The sequence below is a fragment of the Triplophysa rosa genome, linkage group LG1 (assembly GCF_024868665.1).
Source record: "Triplophysa rosa linkage group LG1, Trosa_1v2, whole genome shotgun sequence".
Taxonomy (NCBI): Eukaryota; Metazoa; Chordata; class Actinopteri; order Cypriniformes; family Nemacheilidae; genus Triplophysa; species Triplophysa rosa.
The window spans coordinates 38,330,267-38,350,214 of NC_079890.1; the positions used below are offsets into that span (position 1 = coordinate 38,330,267).

At 39.7% G+C, this 19,948-nt stretch overlaps 1 protein-coding gene across 3 annotated transcripts; it reads left to right on the forward strand.

The window, feature by feature from the left end:
- The first annotated feature begins 1,398 nt into the window (after positions 1-1,398).
- On the forward strand, positions 1,399-19,176 carry LOC130561838 (macrophage mannose receptor 1-like). 3 transcript variants are annotated; one of them, XM_057346434.1, is made up of 31 exons: positions 1,399-1,534; positions 3,117-3,518; positions 3,613-3,786; positions 3,864-4,019; positions 8,204-8,317; positions 8,393-8,533; positions 8,615-8,797; positions 11,492-11,649; positions 11,752-11,865; positions 11,981-12,096; positions 12,190-12,338; positions 12,425-12,621; positions 12,708-12,823; positions 12,915-12,996; positions 13,164-13,308; positions 13,395-13,433; positions 13,869-14,032; positions 14,100-14,164; positions 14,311-14,411; positions 14,704-14,843; positions 15,528-15,630; positions 15,923-16,101; positions 16,394-16,450; positions 16,698-16,803; positions 16,903-17,135; positions 17,203-17,368; positions 17,738-17,878; positions 18,020-18,136; positions 18,228-18,389; positions 18,480-18,512; positions 18,592-19,176. In XM_057346434.1, exons 1-31 carry the CDS (start codon positions 1,462-1,464, stop codon positions 18,828-18,830), a joined length of 4,365 nt encoding a protein of 1,454 aa, XP_057202417.1. In that variant the 5' UTR covers positions 1,399-1,461; the 3' UTR covers positions 18,831-19,176. The 3 variants fall into 3 exon arrangements, with proteins under 3 accessions (XP_057202417.1, XP_057202436.1, XP_057202426.1); XM_057346453.1 differs by having other exon boundaries at positions 18,601-19,176; XM_057346443.1 differs by having other exon boundaries at positions 15,923-16,099; positions 16,398-16,450.
- Positions 19,177-19,948: the final 772 nt, after the last annotated feature.

Below are 19,948 nucleotides of genomic sequence, written 5' to 3' on the forward strand. Positions count from 1 at the left end.
TGGAAAGACTTGCTGACCTAGCAAAATCAAACATTTCTGAAAGCTGCATTTGATTGAAATGATCTCAGAAAATAACTTCAAATAGAACATATAAAGCTCATATGTTTGCGGTACGATTCACAACGTATGAATAAGCCACCTCGTAAAATCGTTACGAATTCCTTTGAGATCAGGTTGGCAAGACTGTCTAATACAAATACATGTAAGTGAACAGAGGAGTTGTAGTTTTTTTGTTTTCAATTACATTTATCAACCGATTTTAATTGTCTGCAGTCTACATGGAGCGCCATTCACTCTGAGTGACAATATTAAACTTATAAACAATAAATTATTGACTGTCAAACAATTGTGAAAACTCTTGCGTAGATTTGTTTTTTGTCTATGACGTGATGTAATTTAAGGGAAAAGTACAGTATATTGTGGATCTATACACTGTAAAACTTTGCTGTAGGTTTGAAACTGGTTTGCCAGTAACCTACTGTAGATTTATTTACTTTACAATTAGTACTGTTTTAATTTGAGTTAAACTTTAACCTAAATTAAAACACTTTGACTTTTGAGATTCAAAATGAGCAGGAAGAGCCTGGTCTCATTACTGGCATTAGCACAGCAACACTGCAAAAACGACATTCTTCCTAAGCATCGTCTTGTTTTTTATTAGAAATATTTGAAACTTCTTAAATTACAAAACAATTACATGACAAGAAAAGTGTCCTAAGATATTTAGTCTTGTTTCATGAAAGACAATAAGTTTGTTTAAATCAAAATTGTAAATTAAATCTACAGTAAGTTACTGGCAAACCTGCTGCAAAACTACAGCAAAGTTTTACAGTTTATTTATTGGCGGTTGACAGCATACACTTTATGGCACTTAATCTTGCGGACATTAAATCTCATGTGTGGTGATTTACATAATGCATATTGTTCTAAAGCAGCTTTAGAAAGAGAAGTATCTTACAAACCTCTCTGTGAAAAGCAAAAGATTTTGAAATAGACTTTGGGAGGAACCAAATCTTCTTCTCCTTTTACGTACAGATAATTAAACAAGTTCATAGAAAGACACAAACATTATCAGATTATGAGACTGTGGCTATGAAACCTAATAATCTCAGAAGTCACTTGTGGAAAAGAGACGTAGTGTTTGTGTCGATGTGATAGAGTGCAGGTGTTATGTTTGATCTTTCTATAGTGGGATTCATTTTTTGGAGATTGTTTAAAAACAGAACTTTAAAGGACTATAACTGGCTAGTTTTTATACCTTACATGATGGTTAATATATCATTTATGAGTTCCACCCTGTTTCCATGGTGATTGTTTTTGCCCAATCAGTTTTTGCCCCCACCCCCTCGAGCACATGACAGGATAGAAGTGTTCAAGTCTGTCAAGAGTGAATATAAGTGTGTTAGTCTTCAAACACAAGCTGGATTCCTTCATGTGCGGATCACAAGTGAAAGTTCAGATATGAAGTCGTCTCGTGTTCTGCTGTTTGTTTTCATTTGTTTGTTTGTTGTGTCAAAGCCATCCAGTCAAACAGGTATGATACATATAACATCTACGTGTTTTCAGCATTTATTTTCATGTAAACTGGACGTCTACTTGCTTAATATCTTCCATTTGTTTTCACTTTTCACTACGGTAACATGTAGAAATGAATATCATTGTGATACTGGAGGTTTACGTCACAACTGTTATTACTATGATGTGTGTGTCTACTCCATCAGCCACACTGAAAATCATGCTATTTTAATTACTTTTCACATAATTCCTTTTTAATGTTAGGCATATTTGTAATCATTTTACTAAGGTAAATGAGACATTGTATAATTTAGTTCATCTTATGTTTTAATGTTTTAACACAATAAAATGAACAAAAACCTGGATGTTGACAAAGAACCAAAATCAGATTTAAATCCTAAACTATACTAATACTAATCTATTTTTGGGGCAGTTTCCTGGACAGGGATTAGTTTAAATCAGGACTAGGCTTTAGTTAAATTAGGATTTTTTTTTTAAATGTACTTTAAAAAAAACATTACTGATGTGCATCTCGAGACAACACAGATGGCCGCACTTATGTTTTAAAGAGTACATAACTAGGGATTTTTAAGGTCCTACTTTGGTTCACGGAGTGTCCAACAACAAGTTTACGTACATAGAAGGTGTAAAAACACGATTATTTCATAATAATAGGTAATTATTCTTACCTTACTTCTTGACTGACTCTCAAATGGTTTGTTGCGTGATTCATCTAATCCCCTCCTTTTCCTCTAGCCTAGTCTGATGTGATTGGTCAGATGGTCTAGTCTGCTGTGATTGGTCTACTGCGAATGAGGCTCACGAGCTACAGTGTTTGGGGGAGAAGAGTGAAGTTTTCACGCGCAGTTCTAGCAAAACGTAGGCGGGGACTATATGTAGTGACGTAAATCTGCGGCGGTTGGCGAATCGGACTAGTGACGACTCGTTTGTGTGATTCAGAGTCGACTCCCTTCTTTCCAAGCCAATAACTTTATTCATTCACCTTCGGATTTACAACTTGACAGACTGCTTACTTTCAAACACACCAACATTAAACACCGCATGAAATGTAATTTTCATGATCTCATGTTATGTACTCTTAAGAAATGTCAATGCAGTTGTTTTCGATCAAGACACATCTAACATTTTAGTTAGTCTGGAACTAGGCTTAAGCGTTGTCCGGGAAACTGCCCCTTTAAGTCATAAGAAAGTCATTGAAAGAAAGAAAGAAAGAAATAGTTCACCCAAAAACGAAAACAAGGACTTTAAAGGCGGGGTAACCGATTTCCGAATTACGCTTTAGACAACTGAGTTGGGCCGAGTACCAAAACAACCTTGTAGCCAATCAGCAGTAAGGTGCACAGGACGGACATTAGCCGAGCCGAGCGCTGACGAAAGCGACAGATGGGGGTAGGGGTGTGTTTGTTTTTGTGATTTGAACATCAACAACGGCTAAGAGAAATCTGACACCCCCGCCTTTAAGTGTTTGAAATCCCCAAATCTGAGCCTGAAGCTCTGAGGAGATTGCAGATTTTACTGTATCTACACACCTGTAGGTTTAAATACAGAATGAATGTCTTGTGTGATTTATTTTTGTGTAGACTCCGGCTCTTTTCTGATCTACAACAAGGATCATAACAAATGTGTGAATGTGGTTAATGCCAGTGCGGTGCAGACGGCAGCGTGTGACGTCTCTTCTGACGCTCAGCGTTTCCGATGGGTTTCATCTTCAAGAATCATCAGCGTCTCTCTTAAACTCTGCTTGGGAGCTCAAGACATCAAAGACTGGATGAAGATTATTCTTCTGCCCTGTACAGAACACAGTCCTCTACAGACCTGGGAATGTAAGAACGAGACCTTGTTTGGATTAAAAGATCAAGCGTTACACCTGAACTACGGCAATCGAGAAGAGCCAAATATGATGCTGTTTAGTGGAAGTGGAGATTGGAGTCGCTGGCAGATTTATGGGAGTCAAGACGATCTGTGTTCTCATGGATATCAAGGTACGAGCAAACATTCTTATTAATAATAAACGTCTGATGCAGTTATGAGTCAGAACCCATCAATATTTCTTTCTCTTGAAATTCTTGTCTGTAGAGATTTATACTCTAGGTGGGAATTCATTTGGAAAACCATGTCAGTTCCCCTTTAAATTTGATGACAATTGGTACGCCGAGTGTATCGTGGAGGGAAGATCAGACCGTCTACTGTGGTGTTCAACTGAGACAGATTATGACACTGATGAGAAATGGGGCTTCTGTCCAACCAAAGGTAAGAAAATGACAATTTCAGCAAAATAAAAAAAACATTCAAACATTGTTCATTTGTAAATGTTTTCCCTTTAATAGGCATCGTAGGGTGGGACAGTGATCCAGTAAGTGGTGTTTTGTATCAGAGGAACACACAGTCAGTATTGACGTGGCATCAAGCTCGAACCAGCTGCCGACATCAAGATGCAGATCTTCTCAGTATATCAGAACTCCACGAGCAGTCTTATATAGCAGGTACATTCACATCTTCTGTACACACACACACATTTTCTTCTTCTATTTGGATCCACAAGACAAGCAACAAAAATGGAATCCAAATACCTTGGGAACTCAGTTTGCAAGATGACAGGTACTCACGGATAACATACATTCACAACTGCTTATATTAATAACATTTAGGGTAGACAAAACATCTTTGTTTCCATATTTGCATACTCCCTATAATGGCTGCGACTGAACAACATTTTGCAAGTTTTTTTGCTTTTTTTTGCAATCCACTCAACTGCAGTCCTTTGGTCACATTTTTACGCATATGACCTAAACTTCCAAACACTAAAGTAATTAACTTACAATGACAGTCAAGTTGATGGATAGCTTCAACCAATGGCTGATATTTCAGTAGTTTGGAAAGATAACAGGTATCCAAATACAGATCAAAACAACAGCCAACCTCAATGATAAATACAGAGCTCAAAGCCTTGTTTACAATCACAATGTCAGGAGTATTTTGAATGTTTTTAAGCAACTAGAGAGAATTTTTGCAATACGGCTCCCCCATGTGATTGATAAGCGCAATTGTCTGTTACCAGTGTTGTAAATAATGTCACTGTATAAACTTCCCGCGTGAATTTGTTCAGTAAGCCGGTGGAACCTGCGAATGCAGAAACGTCATTTAGAAACCATTTTGCACTCTACCACAGCCAGGGGATGGGAGGGGGTTTGTGTACCGACCCGAAACACGAAACTTACAGAGTGTGGTTTTAGCCGCTAGGAGGCTGCTCAGGCAGCAGCATCAGTAGAATTCATCTGGTTAACAGTTGTTCAAATACTGAAATTATTTTAGACACATTATTTTAAGGTCGAAAAACTACATAGGGTTGCTTTAAAATAGTCTCTGTCAACTATGTTGTGATGGAACCAGTTCAATTCAACAGTAGTATGTTGGTCAATCTTACTGTTTTTATGTATTGTTTCCAAATCCTTTTCAATCAGATCAGCCAGGCGATCGTGTCTGGCCATATACAGTCCTTTATAACTGTTTCATTTTCCTGTTGATTTTGATGTAACAGGCAAATGGGGTTGAAATTTGATGGACAGCTTGTACATAGTTGGAAGACTTTGTAATCGTGCTTTAATCATAAAAATTTGAATATCCTCTGAGATCGAAAACATTTGTCAAGGCAGAATGGGATACTGAGTGGTCAGCTGATTGGAGAAATGCATTTTGGGTTCTTTTGAGGTGAAAAAGTGAAGCTCTTACATTGTTGGTCAGTAGTTGACAAGGTTCACTTTCAGTATTGAGTACCGCTCGAGCAGAGATATGCGAGTCTGTTACTACAGTATCGCACAGAAGTGAGTACACCCCTCACATTTTTGTGAATATTTTATTATATCTTTTCATGTGACAACACTTAAGAAGGGACACTTTGCTACAGTGTAAAGTCACCAGAGCTTCACTGGTTGCCACTGGAGTCCTCTTCCACTCCTCCATGACGACATCACAGAGCTGGTGGATGTTAGAGACGTTGCGCTCCTCCACCTTCCATTTGAGGATGCCCCACAGATGCTCAATAGGGTTTAGGAATGGAGACATGCTTGGCCAGTCCATCACCTTTACCATCAGCTTCTTTAGCAAGGCAGTGGTCGACTTGGAGGTGTGTTTGGGGTCGTTATCATGTTGGAATACTGCCCTGCGGCCCAGTCTCTGAAGGGAGGGGATCATGCTTTGCTTCAGTATGTCACAGTACATGTTGACATTCATGGTTCACTCAATGACAGCAGATGTAAATTAGCTATTAGCTAACTCTGGTGCAATTACTTTTAATTGTGCATTGTCCCTGTAAAAATAAACAATAAAGTAAAGTAAATGAACTGTTGCTCCCCAGTGCCGGCAGCACTCATGAAGCCCCAGACCATGACGCTCCCACCACCATGCTTGACTGTAGGCAAGACACACTTGTCTTTGTACTCCTCACCTGTTTGCCGCCACACATGCTTGACACCATCTGAACCAAATAAGTTTATCTTGGTCTCATCAGACCACAGGTCATGGTTCCAGTAATCCATGTCCTTAGTCTGCTTGTCTTCAGCAAACTGTTTGTGGGCGTTCTTGTGCATCATCTTTAGAAGAGGCTTCCTTCTGGGACGACAGCCATGCAGACCAATTTGATGCAGTGTGCGGCGTATGGTCTGAGCACTGACAGGCTGACCCCTCACCCCTTCAACCTCTGCAGCAATGCTGGCAGCACTCATACGTCTATTTCCCAAAGACAACCTCTGGATATGATGCTGAGCATGTGCACTCAACTTCTTTGGTCAACCATGGCGAGGCCTGTTCTGAGTGGAACCTGTCCTGTTAAACTGCTGTATGGTCTTGGCCACTGTGCTGCAGCTCAGTTTCAGGGTCTTGGCAATCTTCTTATAGCCTAGGCCATCTTTATGTAGAGCAACAATTCTTTTTTTCAGATCCTCAGAGAGTTCTTTGCCATGAGGTGCCATGTTGAACTTCCAGTGACCAGTAGGGCTGTAGTCAAGTCCACCTTAGTCGAGTCCAAGACCAGGACTAGTCGAGACCGAGTCAAGACAGAGTCTAAAGAGGTTCGAGTCAAAGTCCAAGTCCAAGTCCAAAGAGGTTTGATTCCAAGTCAAGACCGCGTCCAAATGAGACGGTCAAGACAGACACAGAAAAAAGAACCCTCTTCAAAAATCAAGACCACATACTTTATTTGCAATGATCAAAAAGCGGATCAAATTAGATCATTTTATTTACTGTAGGTATAGCAATTTCACCAGTCACATGAAGCCGAAGTGCAACTTCAGATTTTCCTGTCTTTTTATTGTAGTGTAACAATCACATTCTGGGCTGCCAAAGGAAAATGTTCCCATTCTCAGCTTGTTGACTTGTCAGTGTTAACTGCATTGAATCAACATCACTTTTGCCATGGCAATGAATGTTGAAAGAACGTAGAAGTTTCAACAAACATCATTATTGTGATCAGTATTTTCTTTCGTTGGGTTTTTGATTCTTGTGTTTTAACTTTAGGTTTTCATTGTCTGTTATAACAGTGTGCTAAAATACAATTGTTGAGGCACAGTATCACAGTAACAGTTTAATTTGGCACAGTATCTTAGCGTTGAGAACCAGAACACTCAAATCAGTCATTTAGTATCTTTTTTTACAGCTTGAAACCCATCACAAAAAGTAACCTACTCCAAGAGGAAAGAGTATTAACTTAATGAAGGTCAAGAGTCCAACTAAAGCAAACATATATGCTTCATCAAAGGTTTTGTTTGGAAGGAGAAAATATCATCGGACTCGGTCGAGACCAACTAGAACATTTGTCGAGTCCAATGATCGAGTCCGAGACAAGTCTGAGTGCAGATACCAACGAGTCCAAGTCAAGTCCGAGACTAAAGAAAACCGCCTTGAGTCCGGACTCAAGTACTACAGCACTGGTGACCAGTATGAGCGAGTGAGAGCGATAACACCCAATTTAACACACCTGCTCCCCATTTACACCTGAGACCTTGTAACACTAACGAATCACATGACACCGGGGAAGGAAAATGGCTAATTGGGCCCAATTTGGACATTTTCACTTAGGGTGTACTCACTTTTGTTGCCAGCGGTTTAGAAATTAATGGCTGTGTGCAAATTTACACCGTTATACAAGCCGTACACTCACTACTTTATATTATAGCAAAGTTTAATTTCTTCTGTGTTGTCACATGAAAAGATATGATAAAATATTTACAAAATGTGAGGGGTGTACTCACTTCTGTGAGATACTGTATGTTCTCATTAAGGGCCACTACCACCCCGTCAGGTCCCTGCCAAGAGAACTGCAGTCCTGTACGCTGGCAAAGATCACTTAAATCCAGCCAATCAGAGTTTACACCAAATTGGTTTGCTTCGATGTCCAGTTTTCCATTTGGTTTTAATTTAAATCTAAGAAACTTAGGCTCATTGCGCGTGGCGGCCGGTATCTTGCACTGTTGTAGATGTAGAAAAAGTGACTCACTTGCCAGCTCTCTGACAGATGTGTCGCTGTTATTCAGCATGTTAAGAAGATGACCTATTCTGGATGCAGTATAGATCCATTCAATGTTTGGGACTCCTCTGCCTCGGCGCGACTGGTCCAGACGCACACGCACACACACTGTACACATGTCATTATTTTATGTACTTTATATTTCAGGTTTGACAGATCACATGGGTTCTGTTCTTTGGATCGGACTGAACAGTCTTGACTTTGAGAGCGGCTGGCAATGGAGTAATGGAAACCCATTCAGATATCTCAACTGGGCTCCTGGTACGTCACGTGTATCTAGAAAAAGCAGCTGAATGGCGTGTAGATGATGTCAATGTTGGTATTGTTTGACTGTAGGTCACCCGTCTCTGGAGCCGGGTCTGAACTGTGCTGCATTAAACGCTGCTAAAGCCTCAAAGTGGGAAAGTTTGTCCTGCAGTAAGAAGTTGGGCTACATCTGCCGCAAGGGCAATTCAACAGAGATCACACCTTCAACAGGTACAACACGCACACGCACACACACACACGCCAGTGTCAGTGTTATGTGTTTATCTCTCTGTGTGTGTGTGTGTGTGTCAGGTAAAGATCAGCCGAACTTCTGTCCAGCGGCGTGGGTGCCGTACGCCGGTCACTGTTATTATCTGCAGCGCTCTCAGAAGATGTGGAGCGACGCTTTGGCAGCGTGTCATAAAGAAGGATCAGATCTGGCCAGCATACACAACATAGAGGAGCACAGTTTCATCATATCACAGAGTGGATACTGTACGTCTGCTTCACAAACACACAAACACAATTATAAAACGGTTTATTCTGATTCACGATAAAGCACAACTATGACGCTGCACTTAACAATTCCGTGTTCTGTGAAATATTCTGTTTCTGCTCCGCTTAGCATCATTACATTGTCCTTTAGCGTGACATACTGTATTCACCATACGCCACTAACCTCTCATGCCACAACTATATTTGAAAAAAAATTATGCAATTGCTTACAAAGAATTCAAATAGGCAAAACATGTCTCTCAGCACTGCGCTATGCTTCAAACGCAGTTCATCATGTTTCTCACAGGAACAACGTCAATGCGCACAAGGCTGCAGGTGTTAATGTAACAAAAGAGTGTAACCTAAAAATAACTTTTAAAGTTTTTTTTTTAAACTATGTTTGTAGGATTGCAAAGGGCTTTTTTAATTGTGGCACAATTCTAACGCCATACAAACACGGAGGGAAAGAACACGAGCGTTGCTAAAGCTAAGAACAAAACAAAAGCACACTAACTTCCCCCATCCTCTGCTAAACATAAGAAAACGCAGAGGCCCTGACTAAACCTACACTCTCTGCGAACCAAAAGTACAATGGGTGGCAAACGCTCCTTACCTAATGTGTTGAACAGCAACCTAACTACATGATGCACAATGGAAGTCCCTGTCTTCTGTTTATGTCGTCCTCCCTGTCCTATGTTACTCGTCTGTATGTGTCAAAATTACTCGTATTAATCACAAACACGTTAAACATATCTGATCATTGCAGATGAATAATCCTCTCAAAATGAAACACAAGCACATGACATGCAGGACGATATTAACAGACGACACAGAGGACGACATATACAGACAACAAATACAGACGACATGCATAGATCAAACATAGTCAATAACAGTTGACATAGACCAGGCATCGTCAACTGGCGGACCGCGCGGGCCGGATCCGGACCTTTGCTTCGTTTCATCCGGACCGCGAGACATTTAAAATGTTGACTCTTTCAGTTGTTTAAATTGAGCCGCGCGTCAACACAACGGAGAATCACATCACGCGTACTCAGGGACATGTATGTAATTGATCTTTTGTCGCTATATCCTGTGATATCTTTTAGCTATAAACGCGCTTCATTTGAACCCTTTCCGCTCCGCGTGCGCTGCTTTTCTCCCTCCAAAGGCCGGATTCGCGTCTTTTCCGCGCGCATATTCGTTATTTTAAATGTAGACGCGTGGCACCCGCGCGGAAATAGGGGGCGACGCGGTCGCGACGCGCTCTTTTTTTCAGGCGCGTCAGCGCCGCATCGAGATGAAAAAATCTCAACTTTTCAGAAAGGCGCAAGCGCACCGCAGGTCATGTGACAAGAACCAACCAGCCAATATAGACAAGCTCAACGAAAATGGAGACACAGATGATCACAGCATAACTAAATCTAATAGCAGAGTTATTGAAAGGTATTTTCAGTGCATATAATCCATATATAATTTATTTATACCTCCTCGTCTCAACGGCTATCGTGGCCCATGGTTGCTTAGCAACGGCAGACGCTCTGCGTGCGCAACTGCCAGAGTGCTTTGTAAAAAAGGAGAAAGCAGCGCCTCTCGCGTTTTGCGCGCGGTTTTAGACGCGAAATGTGAATCGAGCCAAAGACGCACCGCATGAAGAGCAGTATGGAAAGCCAGGAGGGTCAAAAAGGCGCGAATTTTAACACGTCAACAACGCGTAGAGTACGTGTTGTTTGCGCGTAGAATACGCGTCGATTTTTCACGCGTAAACTACACGTACTCTACGCGTTGTTGACGTGTTAAAATTCGCGCGTTTTTGACCCTCCTCGCTTTCCATAGAGCAGCAGACACGTGCTTATTTTAACAACACTAGTGCAGACACGCAGAGCAGATAAATGGAGACACAACAGTAAACAAAATGCATCAATATTAAAGTATTTGTTTCTGTCTGTTTACTGTTTGCTATATGTATCCAACCTTTCAACCAGATTTGTGATATTTTATGAACGTTTTTATCTAGCCTACATTTATCATTAGCATTATTGATCAGCATGTAAACATTTGTGTCCCTGTGAAAACCCAGGCTAAAGTCTCATAAACGAATTAATTATTAAATAACAAGCATCAAAGATTAATTTCAAGCATTAACTAAAATTTTAATATTTGAAATGGCATTATTCAGTCAATATTGAAGATATTGTTGTTATATTTTCACAGAATATTCTATAGGATGATTTTATGTAGAAAACAGTAAAAAGACTCGCTGGGTCTTCACTAACAGGATCACATTTTGTTCTAATTGGGAATTTAAAGATAGCAGTAGTTCTGATATGAAAGGCATGGAAAGGATAATTTAGTAAGTAACGTTTTCTGTTTATGATGAAAGCAATTTAATTATTACATTAAATTTGTTGTTTGTAGCTTTTTTATTTACAAATAATGATCAGACTTCTATTAAGAGGGCATTCCCCTAAAGCCACAGAGCGTACAATACATACATACTGTGGATATCAAAATATAAAATAAATGGCCTGATAAAAGATCATAACTTTTATATATATATCCATCAATAGATCCTAGGATTGATCCTCTATCAAAAACGGTTTTTATTTGATTTCAGTTAAAGACAAAATTGATTATCAGTTTATATAATATATTAGTTGGTATGTCTAAAATGTGTGAGTATGTGTTGTGTAGTGTCCAGTGATGAGCTGTGGATTGGTCTTAATGATCAGAAGATTCAGAATCTGTTTGAGTGGTCAGATAGAAAACACGTCACCTTCACCAGATGGATTGTCGGAGAACCTTCACACATCACCAATCGCGTGGAGGATTGTGTGCTTATGAAGGGAGAGGTGGGGACTCTTTATCTCTTACCTTGTGGTTGTGTTATGGTCATTATAACATTTGACACGGTGATGTTTGTGAGTTTGTTCTGGTGGTTTTGTGTGTATTAGGAGGGAAAGTGGGCAGATGAAGCGTGTGAAACAGCTCATGGTTACATCTGTAAGAAGAAAGCTTCCATTAAGCCTGAAGGATCCACACACATGATCAGTCCTGGATGTCCTGCTGTGAGTCTAGAAAATAACACGTGAATTACCACCAACCTGCTTTTCATTTGATTTATTGTTTTAAAGAGAGATGTATTGAAGGGACGGTTTGGTGACCGTGTGAATGTCTCCACAGGGTTGGTTCAGGTTTGGCTATTACTGTTATAATGTTGCCATGGAAACCAAAACTTTTACTGATGCCAAACTGACGTGTGAGCAGAGCGCAGCGAGTCTGGTTGATGTTGCCAGCAGGTGATGCACATGATGTTTACCAACCTTAGACATCAGGTCATGTCTCTCTAAATGACAGTGAGAATAAAACAGTGCTGTATGTTTGCTCGTCAGGTATGAGAATGCGTTTCTCATCAGTCTGGTTGGTCTTCGGCCTGAGAAATATTTCTGGATCGGTCTGTCTAACACTCAGCAGTTGGAGCTCTTCCAGAGGAGTGATGGTGTTAAAGTCAAGTTTACACACTTTAATGTCGGCATGCCAGGTGTGTTGAGAAGTTTCGTGCAGGTGTGCAGCTTCACTCATCAATGTCACATCTCTCTTCTCATGTCTTTGTTTTCTGATGTTCAGATAGGCACCAGGGTTGTGTGGCGATGTTAACAGGATCTTCAGCAGGATTATGGGATGTTCTGGCCTGTAACACTAAACAGAAATACATCTGTAAGAAAACGGCAGAAGGAATCACTACAACCCCAGAGCCTCCAACCACACAACCTCCCAGCTGCCCAACAGACTGGATTAAGAAAGATCCACGCAACTGTGTTCGGGTAAATGTGAACAAGTTTGAATTCACTTTCTCGTGATCTCAACATTTTTGCTCCTGGCAGTCACACGTTTCAGTTGTGTTTCTTAGCTCTACAGAAAGCAGAAGGACGAGAAGAAGACTTGGTTTGAGGCTCGTGATTTCTGTCGAGCCGTCGGTGGTGATTTAGCGAGCTTCCACTCCGAAGAAGAAATGAAAGTGTTACCGTGAGTGCTGTTCTGCACGGCGATGCTCAAAATACATTCTTCACTGTAGCAAAGAGATGAATTTTAGTTTTGTCACGTGATCTTTATGCAGGTATTTTATCTCAGACCCGGCGTGGATCGGCTTCACTTCACTGGACAGTAATTCTGGTTTTGTGTGGTCAGATCAAACTCCTGTGAGTGATTGTGTTTGTGCTTTATTGTGGTGTTTGCTCCTAAACATTTTTCTTTTCATTACTTTGATTGCTTTAATATATATATATAAAATATAATTTTTTATCGTCCACATGTTTTGCATCATGTTCTTCTGTCTGTAATTGTGTGTTTGTGTCTGTGTTTGTAGTCTGATTATGAAAACTGGGCATCCGGGGAGCCAAACAACTACAACAATAATGAGAACTGTGCAGATTACGGCTACGCGAGGGAGCGCAAGTGGAACGATCGAGATTGTGAAGCTTCTATTGACTGGATCTGTCAGATTCCAATAGGTACACATGCAGAAATATTCACATATATACAGTGAAACCTGTTGCACATGCAGGAAATGACTGTTTACGTTCTGTTTTATTAACAGGCATCACTCCAAAATCCCCACCGACGAGAGTTATTCACGGTATTAAAATAGTACTTTTGATCATGCTCGTCACCAAATGCTTCATAAACATCTTAAAGGGGTCATATGGCGCGAATACGTGTTTTTCTGTGTCTTTGGTGTGTTATAAGTTGCTGTTAGCTCTGCTGTTGGCTAACTTCTCCTTCTCTTAAAAGTTGACCTACCACTAAAATAATTTTAGAGACATTATTTTAAGGTCAAAAAGTTACTCGTTGCCGCTTTAAATCGTGTAAACACATTGCATTACATCTAAAACAAACCATAATATTCGTTTCAGCCGTGTCATATGACCCCTTTAAAAACAGTTTTCTATATAACTATATAATGCAATACCTCATAATGTCTTATTACTGAAGCCACTGTATGTTCAATGGAAGATTTGGGAGTTGTAAATGACCCCAGCTACAGACTTTTTATCGTTTCATTGGTCAATAGAATACAACAAGACATCTGATGGCTGGACCGTGTTCAATGGCAGTCAGTATTTTATTAATAATGATCAGCTTCCTATGGAAGAAGCTCGAGCGTTCTGTAAGAAGAATCACGCTGATCTTGCCGTCGTTACCGGTCAAAGTGAGAGGAAGTTTTTATGGAAGCAGGTAAATGACTCTTTTGAATGTTGGTATGAAAATGTACGCACACAGCCTTATACATTTTTTTTTACAGATATCTAGAAGATCAGAAAGTCAGTACTACATCGGGTTGATTGTAGAGTTGGACAAATCATTTAGGCGAGTATGAAAATCTGCAGTATTGGAGAGATTTCTTCTATCATATCAGATAATTGCACAGTAAAATGAGTTATTGCGCAACAGTGACCTTTCATTGGGCGGTGGGTTAGTTTTGTAACAGTTTTTTTGTTGTTGTCTGTTTGTAGTTGGGTGGATGGGTCACCTGTTGTTTACACCTCATGGGAACAAAATGAACCGAATTTCGCCAACAATGACGAGAACTGTGTGACTATATACAAGACAACTGGTAATAACTTCTCATCTTTCTAACGTACAGTTTAGCACAGGGGTCACAAATTAGCAGATCGCCATCCAAATTCTGACCTCTCTTGAGAAGGAAATATAGGATCCTTGAGTTTTCCTGTATGTATAGTTTGTCAGTGTGTCAATGAAACTGGAAATCATAAATATAAATGACTCTGAAGGATGGTGAGAGTACAAGAGCAGATTATTTCATGTTCGTATTGTTTGAACTATTATTTCCAATAAGTAATGTTGCACCACGTCATCTGATCAATATCATGCTTGTGTTTTTGTAGGATTCTGGAATGATGTCAACTGCGGCGTGCCGTTACCCTCTGTCTGTAAAAGAAGTTCAGATTTTGTCAACACCACCATGTCTCCGTCAACTGTAGCGGCGGGCGGCTGTGCTCCTGAATGGACCCGCTTCCGCGGAAAAGTGAGAATCAAAAACAACATCTGCTCACATGACATCTGGATTAACAGATAGTTATTATTACTGTCATCTTTTGTTAATATAATAATAAACAATAATCAATATGGTAAGACTGTACTTAAAGCCTTTAAGTATAATGCATTATTAAGGATTATTAAATGGTATGATGCATTATAATTGTGTGTTGTAATACATTAAATGTTGTAAAGAATTTTAACCAAAATAAAAATGCGAAGTGTAACAATGAATTGATCAGTGTTATAATGTATAAACTGTAGTTACAATTGTTCATGCATATGCTTTAAGTAAAGTGTTACCATAAATATTATTGACAACAACAACATCAGCAATATTAATACTATTTATAATACTTTATTATTAACAATGAAATATTTTAATATATAATATAATTTGAGTTTTGCTTTGAGCCACCAACAAGAGCGCAGCAATCTGTTCAGCACGTTTGATCATATTTAATCCCGTCTGCATAATTCATCAGATTTCCACTACAACATCATACACATAAAATGTAAAAAAATACAGATTGTTGAGTCTGATTTTTACCAACAACAATCAAATCATTCATTTCTTAATTTGCCAAATAGTTTTACACCAGTTTCTTGTCAAAGACACTTTGTTATAAAAAGGTTGCCCACTTTAATTCCGAACGTTTGTGTTTCCAAACAGTGTTATAAGATTTTTGATAATAAGCTGACGTGGCATAAAGCGCGAGATCACTGCATTTCACATGGAGGTAATCTGGTGTCCATTCAGAGTCACACGGAGCAATGTGAGTATTATATCTCTTATCTGTTCTTCTCCTTTAATCCGGAATTTATGTTTAAGATAAGAAATGAAACATTGTGTCCGTGCTGTGTTTTCAAGCACACGTTTACTAACATGTGTTCTCTAGTAAGACTAAATAACCAGCGCAGATAGAGACCGCATTACCAATACAGTTACAGTATTTATTTAACCTGCTGTTTGTAAATAAGACGTAAAAAAGTGCTGCAGTTGTTGAATGAATTTGTCTCCGAATCTTTCCTGAAGTACATGCAATTCTCTTGTGTGTGTTTTTTTAGCGTTTCTCACGACTCTAATGCTCAGTTCTGCTGATGACGTGTGGATCGGCTTCAATGACATCACCTCAGAGAGAACATTTTTATGGACTGATGGTAAAGGCGTCCCATACACAAACTGGATGAAAGGTCATCCTGTGTCAATGCCAGAGTCAAGACTCCTCTTTGATGACGAGGCAAGTGTGCGTGATGTCACACAGAATCTTCTGTAAATATGAAAACTGTTACACTCGTTCTGAGGTTCTGATGTTAGCATCGTCAAAGTCTTTTGGGCTTGTCCTCATATTCAGAGAGAAGGTTTTGTTAACTCATCGATTTTAAACCTGTTCTTCATCAACGTTAGTCACTTGAACTTGTTTGTTTATTTAAATTTTGACCTTAACTTTATTCATGGCTATTTAAATGTAAGATCATGTAGGATACGACAGATGGATGAATTACCTGTTGCTCGTTCATGTTGGCTCTCTGTTTCAGGAAGGTTTTCAGTTTAGAATTTTTTCCCATCCGTTTGTGCGCATGGTTGAGGATAAGGTAGGTTTCCAGTCCAAGCATACACATGTTTTGTTCAAAGTGATTGCGTTTACTTTCCGACTTTGACATTTTCATTTTTGGATTCTTTAAGTTGTTTTCTAGCATGACTGTCCTGCTTTAAGCATGTCTCACTGTATGGACAACCTTAGGCAGTATTTCACATTTAGATTTTTGTGTGGCAGCAATTCACAGATGTTGTGGACTTATTTTGCATCGCACCATTAATCTTCATTTTTTCCCGTGTTAGGTGTATGACTGTGTCGTCATGGTTAAACACCCAGAGAAGATAACTGGAAAGTGGAAAGTTGAAGTGTGTAAAGATGAGAGAGGTTTCATCTGCAAGAGGAACACGGGTGAATAGAAAACTCAATACAATCACACTTGATCACACATGAATCTCTCACTACATGAGCACAGTGTTGGATGTGTGAGTGTGTTTGTGTGTGTCGTAGACTCTCAGCTGGCTGCTCCCGTGACCACAGCAGTGTCACAGAGATTCTTCAGTCTGGGCAACGATTCCTACAAGGTGCAGCAGGTGAAGATGAGCTGGGATGAAGCCAGAAGAGAGTGTAAAGCCGATGATGCTGATCTTGCTAGTGTGCTGGACTCCATCAGTCAGGCGTACAGCAGCCTCAGAGTCGACACCATCAGAGAACCTTTGTGGATCGGCCTCAACAGCAACCTGGTACCAAATTCATCTTATCATCTGGATGTATCGGAGGATTTGGATGTATTAAATCTGTTTGCTCCAGACAGGTGGACGGTATCGCTGGGTGGATAACTGGCTTCTAAGCTACAGTAAATGGGCCGCAGGAGAACCCAGAAACAATTTAGCTTGTGTTTATATCGACACGGATGGCGACTGGAAAACTGCAGCGTGCAACAACACATATTATTCCCTCTGCAAACGATCCAAAGGTATTTCATTCTACATTCTACAAATGACAATTAGATTTTCCCCCATTCATTTTTACATAAGGATTTAAAGTAATTCCTATAAGAGTCTTGAAGTAAATGACTCCCAGCATTACACACTTGTTCTTTAATTTGGAGTTACAGTATATTGTCTATTAAGCATGATTCTTCAAAAATAGTCAAGTAACATTGACCGTGAAAGCTTTATACAGTGTGTTATCAGTACATTTCTCTATATAGAAAATTAGATTTCGAATACATTTAAACCAGCATTTGTCATAGCGATTGGGCACCAATATATTCAAACTCATCCTGTCAGTTTATCATATTATTGTTACAATTGTCAATTAAACTCCTCACTTTGCCCCGCAGTTGTTGCCCCCACAGATCCCCCTCAGCTGCCGGGTAACTGCCCCGAATCAGACTGGATCTCATTCAGAGGACACTGCTATACATTCATGATCTCTCGGAGAGAAAACTGGGATGATGCCACAGTGGAATGCATGAGAATAGGTGAGACATTACTTTGTCCTCCCAATTAGATGCTTAAATATCACATGAATCCTATTGTACTGAGTGCTTGAAAAACATGGGACAAGAGTGACATTCATCAAGGCACAGACGGCATCAACAGTGAGTTTCCTGCGATTTCAGGTGCATCTTTAGTCAATATTGAGGACCCAATAGAATCAAAGTTTATCCGTCGGAATCTGGAGATCCTTCAAGATGAAGTCAGCTCAATCTGGATCGGAATGCACCGCAGTCATACGGGTCAGAACTTGTTTTCATTTAAATCAATCAAACACTCAAAATGAGCCGTAGAAGTGAAACAGGAACAGAATGTGATGTTTGTGTGTCACAGGTGAATGGATGTGGATTGATAGTGCGGTTGTGGATTACACAAACTGGAAACCGCGGATGCCCAATAACGCCGGTGACTGTGTGGAAGTTCAGTCAATCACTGGAATGTGGAGTAACAACAACTGTAATAATCGCAGAGCTTATATCTGCAAGACCGCTAAAGGTCCGTCAAACAAACACACAACACTATATACAGAATGCATTCATATTACATCATCTTGTATAAACATCTACATGTGTCTTTCTTTTCCAGTCATACCACCAACAGAGAAGCCGTCCGTGTCAGGTGTGTAGAACTACTGTAGATCTAGAAACTTTCTTTCAGCTAATATCTATGAAATCATGCATTTATTGTTGCATTGCAGCATTTGCAGAGCGTCACGTAGAAGAGACGTCTCACGGCTCGGCTGGCATCGCTGTAGGGGTCGTGTTGATCATCATCGCTGTCGCAGGTGTTGCCGGCTTTCTGTTCTTTAAGAGAATTCCCAGACGTGTGATTGGACAGCGTACATTTGACAACAGACTCATAGATGTCTCACAGCGTCTTAGCATTTTTGACAGTAAGGGACTTGTTGCCAACATTGAACAAAATGAGCACGACTAACACATAAAACCTTTCTATTGAATGCCACATCCCAGTATCAGAGGATACGCTTTGTTTGTTTAAATAGATCTGATAAACCATTGTTTAGTTGTGAATAGAATCACTGTAATGTTAACACGCATGGATAATGAAACATCTGTACTGTTGTTTGTGACTGAAGGCATGTGAATATAAGCAGAATGATATTCCAGCAATAGAATGGCATTACCTACCATTTGTGTTATCTTAAAAAAGTCCCATTTATGAACATCAGTTAACGTGATCTGACACTGCATATTACTTCTACAGCATTTATTCATCTTTGTCAATGTTGCAGTTTTCGGAATAAAAGCACAATAACATCTTATATTTCTCAACTGGTTTCAGTGGCTTATAATCTAGGTGGAGTTCTGTCTACGCTAGAAATTTTGCTAGCGGGAAAATTATTAATCATTCGCATGCTTGTCAAGCATTGATTTGATGTATGTTCTGTCTTTGTGTGACAGAAAAGTAAATAAACAGAAATTAGAAAGTCATTATCTGGGAAATCTGTATTTGTTGGTGACAACGTGCGCTTTGTGCCACTGAATCATGTCCTTTTTTATTTATTTTTGATACACACGCTTGTATCAATTACACTTCCTATATACTTTATTTTATGAAACATGTATTTTAGAGTCTCAGACCTTTCCAACGATATATAGTTTGTCATGATTAGATCAGAATTTTCACAAAAATAACTTAGGTGTCCCGCCGGCGGGTCTGTGGCATGTAAAAGGTCATAAAAAAATCTAAGCACACTCTTTATAAAAAAGAAACTATTACTCTTCCTACATCAAAGTTTGTCATGATTCGATTAGAAATTACATGCACAATATTGAAGCAAACGCAGGTGTCCCGTATACGGGACGGTGACAGCAAATCTCATGGTCTGTTTGGAGAAGCTCTAACCTCATTTGTGTATAAGTGCACGATACATATTGTACCTTACAAATCCCTCAGCGAGAAAACAAAAAGAGAAAACCCATATAGCTGGTAAAACAGAAGAGCCCAGACTCAGCAGTTGAAGGTCCTTCTCTTTTTACTGACACATCCATCTACATTTACATTGAGTCGTTTAGCAGACACTTTTATCCAAA

What these genes read in the sequence shown, in the direction of transcription:
- LOC130561838 (XM_057346434.1), top strand. Translation starts at nt 1,462, where the DNA reads ATGAAGTCGTCTCGTGTTCTGCTGTTTGTTTTCATTTGTTTGTTTGTT. An exon ending in AATGCACCGCAGTCATACGG is followed by an intron (nt 18,137 to 18,227) that starts GTCAGAACTTGT and finishes TGTGTGTCACAG; the next exon opens with GTGAATGGATGTGGATTGAT. An exon ending in AGAGAAGCCGTCCGTGTCAG is followed by an intron (nt 18,513 to 18,591) that starts GTGTGTAGAACT and finishes GTTGCATTGCAG; the next exon opens with CATTTGCAGAGCGTCACGTA.